Source organism: Silurus meridionalis, chromosome 7, assembly GCF_014805685.1.
Source record: "Silurus meridionalis isolate SWU-2019-XX chromosome 7, ASM1480568v1, whole genome shotgun sequence".
In the NCBI taxonomy this organism is placed as follows: domain Eukaryota; kingdom Metazoa; phylum Chordata; class Actinopteri; order Siluriformes; family Siluridae; genus Silurus; species Silurus meridionalis.
In genome coordinates this window covers 19,960,097-19,969,501 of record NC_060890.1, presented here as the reverse complement: position 1 = coordinate 19,969,501, position 9,405 = coordinate 19,960,097, and the positions used below count along the sequence as shown (strand labels likewise).

The following is a 9,405-nucleotide window of genomic DNA, read 5'->3' as shown; positions in this document are numbered from 1 at the left end:
CTAGGTGAAAGGAATGCTGATCCAATATGACTACCATTCCATACTTCACACTAATTGTGGCAACAAGACCATGACCTGAGGCATATGTCCAAGATCTGTCCAGTCCCTGGACCTAAATCCTATTGAATCCTCTGGAAAGAACTAGGTCACAATGTCAGAAAGAAATCTCCAACTAGCAAAGAACACCACCGGCAAGTTTTCCAAGCGGCATGGCAAATCTTTAGAAACTCACTGTCCAGATACCAAGAGTGTGTAAAGCTGTTATTAATGCTAAGGAAGGATTTCGCAATGAAAATGAAGTTTAATATCTGTAAATTATTATAGTTGTTTGGTGAAAGTACATAAATTGTGCAAAATATTAAGGGGTCTAAATACTTTCTGAATGCATCAGTAAGTGTGCTTCAGAGAAGGTAAAATCAGGGCTGTTTTGCACTGGGAACTATAGCAAGGATTTGATTAGCAGATTGTTAGATTTGGCTGGACATCAGTGATGCAGTCAGTCTGAATAACGAATCCCTTTGGCCAAAACTGGAGTTCAAATGAATTATTAACTAACATTTCTGCTGCACTGCCTATATCTTTTTTTTTTTTTTTTGCAGCTTTTGCTGAGCGGATTAATTTTAATCACTCCATATTACGTTGTTGTTTTGGCCTACGTTTAGTGTAAATAGATAGAGGGTTTTACCACCACTGGACACATCCTTAAAGATGCCATGAAAATCTAGTACAGTCAGAACAATAATTGTGTTCATTAACAGCCCTTACTGATTTGAGGTGGGCATGTCAGAGTAGAGAAAGCACTCCACCATGCAGTGTGAGGGTCCTCCAGATATGTGGAGTGTAGAGTACACACTTGTATAGAGGAGCTCTGAGAAAGACACGCCTTTTCATTTGTTCTCCACCAGAGGGAGACAGTGACTTTTTCTTAAATGATAACTAACCTGAAAGTACACAACAATGAATACAGTAAAAACTCTTGTATTACCTGATTGATTGAATATACTGTACCTGTAATTTACTTCCTTTAACAAATGTAGGGACTATTATGTAAAACCATTTTCCTGACATTTTTTCTTAAACGTTATGAAGGCAGTTCTTCTTTTGGGAAGGCTGTACATCCACAGTCACTTGAATATATATCCGTGAAGGTGGAAAAAAATCCACATTCTCACCCTTCACTCATCTTCCCAAATCATGTTTACTGGTATTGTCTTTATTGTTGTTACTAATATTTCTTTCTGGTCTTGGATGGAAATACTGGAAGGGGAAGGGGAATACACACTGACAAAACATGTGGTTATTGTTTGTTGTTAATATGAGTGTTTAATTATTGATATATTTTGTTGTCCTCAATATTTTTCCCAATGCTCAGGCAAGATTGCATTATATACACTCATGCTAATAAGTTCATGTTGAACTGAATTAAGAGAAAGAAAGTGGAGTTTTCTTAGAGCTAAGAATCCCTGTATCAGTTTCATTTTGCATGCTCAGATGTTGATAAGATTCAGTTATTCGGCAAGAGAAACTTTACTGCTTCTTAATAAAATAAAGAATAATAAGAACAAACAAGGGTCATTTAAACCACAATTAAAATCACTCAACTGGGCTTGCAGGAGACTGTTTAATTTGGTATCTTGAAAATGATGCTTGTTGCTTGTATTGCTCTGGCATATAGACAAATCTAAACACATACAGTCTTCTTATTAATATTAATATCTTCATACGAGTAAACAAAAATGGCGTGCCTCAAAACCCTCCTGACCAAAATACCAAATTAACATCACCTGAAATACACTGGAAGCGGTAGCATATGTACTTAACGGGTCAAATTTAACTCTAAGCCATTTAATAACCAAAAACCTTAAAATGTTTTATCTTACCTTAATTGTTTTCATTCGACTGCAATCAGCTCACCTCTGCTCACCTCTGCTCGGCTCGGATCGGCTCGGCTCGGCTCGGTTCGGCTCTACTCGGCTCAGCTCGGCCCTCACCCTCATACATAGGTATCTGATATAATATTACTGATGGGAATTTTATTTTTAAGTTAATTAGACCAGATGACTCTGCTCAGAAATAAAGGTCAGTTTACTTTGTTCTCAAACGGCTCAGGGATATTTTTTGACTAACTATGAATAAAATCGCATCATTATTTTATTCACATTGTTTTTTTTTTTCCAAACTGAAGTAGATTTTTTATCAGTATTAAAACATGTAGAGTGAGTGATCCTGAAATAAAATGGATCAGTTACACTCCCATGGTTAAATGATCAAAATGTACAAATATAAAACAATTCGCTACTGTTGTGCAAACAATATTTTAAGCAAATATAAGTCATATAAATCCACATCATTGCATCCAGTTGCTTTTATATTTCATTAAGTTTTGAAGTATTTATAATGTTAAATAATGCAGAGGCAAACTCTCAGCTTTTTAGTTCTTACTTCAAACAATCCTTAAATATTCTCTGTTGATGTTTCTTGAAGGTTTCAAGCTTTAACAAAATAATTCTGTATAGTCAGATTGTTTATTTGTATTTATTATTTACAAGTCACTATGTTATTCCACTCCTCACACACACACACACACACACACACACACACACACACACACACACACACACACACACCTGTATAATGTGTTAAAAAAAAATAATATATATATATATATATATATATATATATATATATATATATATATATATATATATATATATATATTTATTATTATTATTATTATTATTATTTTTTTTAAGTGAATACTGCAGGTATTTTAGGTTGTAAATGTTGTTTGTTTATCAGAGGAGGGCAGTCATGTAAATATGTGATACAGTTTCACTCACATTTGCACATGCAAACGCAAGTAATTCAATCCAACTAATTAAGAGTTTTGGCTTTACACCCTGCTATTACTCGCCTTGTGTGTGATGTTCCTCTGCTTAATGTGTAGACATTTGTTTATGTGTTAGGTAAATAAAAAAGCCACTCACGTGTCTAAAGTAAACTCAAGGGACCCGTAGAAGGATTATTTGGCAAAAAATTATTATAAAATTAATGTTTTTATTTGTATTTTATTTTTTGGTGTGCATGTGTCTTAAACTGTTTTAAGAAAAATAATGCAGCTTTCAATTAAGTAATTTGAAGATGCAGTTACTATTTTTCAGTTCACAAATCTGCATTTGAAGGGTTTTTTTTTTTACATTTATATATTTATTAGTTTGGACATATATTTTAAATAATATTGTATTTTCCTCATTCCTGTCTCCTGTCCTATTTAATTTGTAAAAAAAAATGAAGAAATAAAAAAAAGCATTATATATACATAATATATGAGAACTAGAGAGAGAGAGAGAGAGAGAGAGAGAGAGAGAGAGAGAGAGAGAGAGAGAGAGAAGTTTATTGTTATTGTCATGTACAGGTACACAACAACGAAGCGATGCAAACATACATACATGCATGACCTCTCTATAAGAACATGAGTAAATCAGTTTAGAGACACGGTGCCTTTTTCAGGCTTAGGAGCACAGAAGCATGTAGCCTGCATTTGGATTACAGAAGTTACGAAGTTGCTCCTTTAACATGCATATCAGCCGCAGGATCTTGACGCCGGGTGGATGCATATTGGATGAAGGCCATCAGAGTGAGGTGTGTGTGGGAGGTGTCTTCATTCACAGATTCATTTACTTACCCTCCCTCCTAACCTGCTTAAATACCCCTCCCTGAAGACTCCTACAGAATCTCACAGTGGAACCCCATCAGAAAGTCGGATACACGCTTCAAACCCTGCACGCTTCATGTTTCTCGAAGGAGAGCGGATTATGAGCGCCTTCGGGCAACAGCCGTCGCCTCAGCAGCTGAGCCCGGTGGCGAACCCGAGCGCCCAGGACGTGTTGGACATGGCCGCCTACTGCGACAACCTGAGTGCCTATCACCATCATCATCAACAGCAGCAGAGCGCACACCACCCGTCACCCAGATCTTCCGTGCATGCTCCAGCCTATGGCCTGGCTGAGTACGCAGCTCCAGGTGCAAACCCGTACCTGTGGTTGAACGGCCCTGGTATCGGCACCGCTTCCTCTCCATACCTTTCAGGAGGCGCAAACGGGGCCTCGAACTACATGCAGACTGGTTATGGAGCGAGTCAGCGCCAGTTCCTGGCACCTCCAGCCGGGTTCCACGGGACCGACCTCGGGTGGCTGACTGTCCCGGGACAACAGGACCTGTTCAAAATGGTTCGCCCACCATACTCGTACTCTGCCCTGATTGCCATGGCTATCCAAAACGCACAGGGCAAAAAACTCACCCTCAGCCAGATCTATCAGTATGTCTCCGACAACTTTCCGTTTTACAAGAAGAGCAAAGCAGGATGGCAGAACTCCATCAGACACAACCTGTCGCTTAATGACTGCTTCAAGAAGGTCGCCCGGGACGAGGATGATCCCGGTAAGTCTGATCATATCGGCGAAATGGGTTCTTCATTATAAATGGGGGAATATATGGAGTGCGTTCCAAATCATGTAAAATATTTAAATAATAAAGTTTAATATTGATGTGTCCTAATGCTAAAATCTACATCTGTCCTCCAGGGAAGGGCAATTACTGGACTCTGGATCCGAACTGCGAGAAAATGTTTGACAACGGAAACTTCAGGAGGAAGAGGAAGAGACGCGTGGACGCGGTGAAGTCGGAGGACGCGAGCGCGCTCAAGCTGGCGGACACGGCGGGTCTGGCGGGGGTCGTGCAGCGTTCACCGAGTCCAAGCGAACCGAAATCCTCACCCGAGCCAAGTCCGTGTTTCAACACGTTCGTCAGTACCATGAACTCGGTGATGGCAGGAAGCGGTGACGGGGTGAGAGCGCGGGACACCGGCGCGCTGCTGGCGGATTTAACGCGGGGCCGGGACGGGGTGTCTCCCCTGAGCACCTACTGCCCCGGAGACACAGCGCCTCCAAACGACCACGCTCACATGAGCCACAGACTGAGCTATTACAGCCCTGGCTTTGGTAACCACTTCAGCGTCAACAATTTAATATACAACCGAGAGGGAACTGAGGTTTAGGCCAAACTTGGACATACAAACTGGGATCTTACTGCGCTCTGTGAGCGCGCACCTCACGTGTTCACGTTTATTTAGGGTATTTCTTTTACACAGTCCCAAACCAAACGCACTGTTCAGTTCTGTAAATATCTATACACACAGTAAGCCTTCCAACTTTGCAATCGATATATCAGGCCTTAATGCTGCAGGGCTTCTGTAAAGAAAAACAACACTGCATTGACTTGTACAGTGTTAACACTTACACTGCTCCTGTAGACTTCACTCAGCAGAAGCATGGTACTGTGTATGCAACATGATCATGGACCTTATTATTATGATTTTTTTTGGTTATAACTATATTTCAGTAAACATGTTGCAATGTGTTCATGGGTCACAGTGTCAACTTTTTGTAACATTTCATCCACGTTTTGCAGATTCATGCCGAATGTCGTATGGTTTATTTAATTAATGCATTGTATTTTGTAAATTATGTTGTAAATAAACTGTGTTTTAAACAATATTTGTTAGTACATCATTATTAATAATCATTAATCAATCGATAGCTTTATTAGGAGTATTATTATTATTATTATTATTATTATTATTATTATTACCAGTAGTACTAGTAGTTAAGGAAGTAGTTTAATAATGGATAATGTTAATGTATTATTATTATTATTATTATTATTATTATTATTATTATTATTAATAATATTATGTGGTGGCTTGTGGCCTCCAGATGTTCACAGTGATGACACAATAAACCAGACACTGTCTCGCCTTCTTTAATTGAATTCAGATTATTTATTGCCCCAAAGCAGCTTTACAGAGATAAATTGGTTATAAAATACGAATTTATAAATTTATTGGCTGTACGTTTATCCCTTAGAAGTGTATCCCTAATGAACAAGCCAGTTACTATTATGGCAAGAAAAAAGGGACCTGAAATGATATGAGAAATAAACCTCTATAGGAAGCAGACTCGGAAGAAAAACCCATCCTCATCTGGATGACACAAATTGTCAATTCATTATAGTTTTTATTATTGTTAATGTGTATTGTTTAGTGATTATCAGTTCAGGTCCTTATTGGAGAATTGTTTACGCAATCTACGGTCCTGAGACATTATAACAGACTGTTAATAATAATTACAGTCCAAATCCATACTCATAGTTTTTAAGTTGCTCAGTAACTTTAAAGATCTTTACACTCGTTATTGCTGCAGGACATGTGTAACACCAGTAATTGTAACAATTCCTTATTGAAAATGTTGGTAGAACCTTAATCTTGCCAGTAAATACAACTACAACGAATAAAACTACTACTACTACTACTCCTTCTACTGCTACTACTACTACTACTACTACTACTAATAATAATAATAATATTAGTTATTATTATTGTTATTATAACAATTAGTTAATTGTTATAATAACAATAATAATAAGAATAACAATAACAATAATTATAGTTATTATTATTATTATTATGATTATTATTATTATTGTTATTATTATTATTATTATTATAGAATTAGGACGCTGTATTTGTTCCCTAAGAATATTAATGGCTATTTAAGAGTGTTTGAAACTGAAATATACTTTCATATCTTCCACGTCACCCTACAGGCATACAGCACGTCACGCACAGAAACTCTATCGAGCTGACATTATTAAGAAATATTTAGTGTTTAATCGAGCGCTATAGTGAATGCGCGTTCCCGCTGCGCGCTCCCCTAATGACGCTCAGCTTAGAGCTCGAGCCCTTGAACCCTGTTCTCTAGTCCTTAATAGCTGATCTCTCAGAAAAGCGTATATTACGTGTGAAATAGTGGAGCAAGTGCATTAGGTGATTGTCATGATTCGTTGATTGTGAATTTCCCCTGCAATTCCGTGTGTTTAACTCGTGTCCCATCGATAACAGGAGATAAGTCGCGGTCATTTTCCGCCTGTCGCTCCGCATTGAGTTGATTTCAACTGAGTCAGTGCGGCTTTCTGAGGCCAACAGGTTCAATAGTTCAGCTCCGGGCTTTTATTTATACTCGATTTATTTAATGGTGGATGAAAAATGTGTCTTTTCATCTCGATCGCCTGTCCTGTCTCTCCATGTGTCTCTCTCTGTTTCCCTCTAGGATGATTTTACTGCCCACAGCTGTTCCCGTTTATTCAACCGAATCGGGGGTTTCATCACTCTGTTAACACTGAAGCTGCTCAGAAGTGTGTGAGAAAGTGACCTGGTGAACACTGAATCATAATCACTGTTCATAATCTCTGACCTGTATTGTGCTTGTGTATGGGCATGTCTGTGGGCATCCAGTCTATATGATGCCAACACAACAAACACGCAGTTCAGGAAAATGATTTTTCTCAGTGGACATGTGGACCATATGTTTACTCATGTCCCAGTTAGAAACACTGAGATACTCAATATCCAAAATCACAACCAGAAGGAAAAATGTATCTCACTGACAGCAAAGTGTAGAACAAAAACTGATAGCAACTTTAAAGATTAATTAATGAAGAACAGGCAACCCTTAATATTTCTTATGACTATGGGCCCTGTTTAGTAATTGCCATATATTATTTAACAACAACAATAACAACAACAATTGTTATAATAATAATAATAATAATAATAATAATAATAATAATAATAATAGAATTCTCAAAAAAGACATACTGTTATTAGCTAGGTAAAATGCCTTTTATAGGCAAAAATATAAATATTACTCAGAGACTTCAAAATAAATATTAATAAAAGCCATAACCATAAGGATTGTACGGTTAGCCAACAAACAAATAAACCACTGGCTATTGATCAGAAAATATACAGTAAGTATAAGTAAATCCAAACCAGCAAGTAGTTAATGTGAATGTTTTTATCAGGTAATAGTTGTTGTTTTTTTATTTATTTATCAATTTTCATTAAAATTGCCCTTCTGTATAAAAATGTGTATTATTCCTATCTAAAACTGTGTAATTAAGTTACCAGCTTGGACAACATATTGACATTTCGGCATTATGGAAACATTCTTTAAGACAGATACCAAAGTATTTGATGCACATGCTGAACATAAAAACAGAAACTAGTAAAATATAGTGTGGATCCTGCACATACTGATGTAATCAGGGATATGCTTCAGATACACTTTCTCCCTTACACTGCTAAAAAGTAAACATTTATAATGAAAATTAAAAAAAGGGTTAAAAGTGACTTATTTGTGTGCTCATATATATATATCACTTATATAAAGCAAATATTGTGAAATACAACTGTTTTTATGAATTAAAATTTAAGGCTGATTATTCATGTTTTCAGACTAATTTAATTAAGTCTAAATGAACACTAGATATGAACCTATCTGAAAATTAATATATGGTGTATTGTGCATGTGTTGGTAAACCAGGTAATAAAATATCTCCACAAACTTAACACTCCACTGATCACTAGTTTGAAGCTCCCCATTACCCACACTCTGCCAGGTTGACCCCTTCAGGCCCTGAGGCTATACACTGTCCCTCCACACCCATGTTCCTGATGCCGTCCAACTCATACCTTCTCTACAGAACCAGCCTCTGGGGCAGAGATGATCTTCTGTTCTCCTGCCCTGAGGACTACAGACATGGCTCTGCTTCTTTCTGTACTTCTCTAAACTAAGATCCTAATGAAGGGTTAAGGCTCTCATAAACCCCAGCAGAGCTTCTATAAGTTCAGGAGCTGCTCCCACTTAGAGTGTGAGTTTAGTGTGGATTTCTTCTCAACAAAACTAATCCTGTTTTCCACAGCAGGAAAAGGAAGGAAATATCACTGTTTTCTGACAACTGCTACCTGATCCTGACCCTGAAGCATGTGGAAATAAGACATTTTTGGTGGAAGTGCTTTGGCATATTTTCTGTTTAGTGCCTTCCTGCAATAGTGCATTATAGTGATGTAACACATTTCTTTTTACATGTACAGTTATTAAAACATAAAATGCAATTTTAGAAATGGTGGTTTGGTATTTTTTTATGTAGCATATGAATTACTCATACTGTGTCTGCATAATAAAAAAAAAGATTATATTATTAGTTATGAAATATAACTATATATTAATGATTTATTATTATTATATATTATGTAGTATTCTATCTGATGTGGGATTTTTTTTTTTTTACCAAAGTGGGGGGAGTCTTTCAGCACAGCCTGAGGGAGTGCACTCATCCAGTAAGTGACAGAGAACAGGCCAGTGAATCATGGTCCAGATAGAGTTGCACTATACGAGGTGTGAAACATCAGTGCTTCTACCCTTAGCAGATGCGTTTGCCTTATAGAGATTGGACACCTTTCCATGTTCTGTCTCAGTGCACTCAGAATTTAAAGATTAATTGAGT

The 9,405-nt window shown here is 37.2% G+C and overlaps 1 protein-coding gene across 1 annotated transcript; it reads left to right on the top strand.

The window, feature by feature from the left end:
* Nucleotides 1-3,375: 3,375 nt before the first annotated feature.
* Nucleotides 3,376-5,588, top strand: foxi1 (forkhead box i1). The gene is made up of 2 exons (XM_046854276.1): nucleotides 3,376-4,440; nucleotides 4,584-5,588. The coding sequence occupies exons 1-2, from the start codon at nucleotides 3,792-3,794 to the stop codon at nucleotides 5,054-5,056; spliced, it is 1,122 nt and encodes a 373-aa protein (XP_046710232.1). The 5' UTR covers nucleotides 3,376-3,791; the 3' UTR covers nucleotides 5,057-5,588.
* Nucleotides 5,589-9,405: the final 3,817 nt, after the last annotated feature.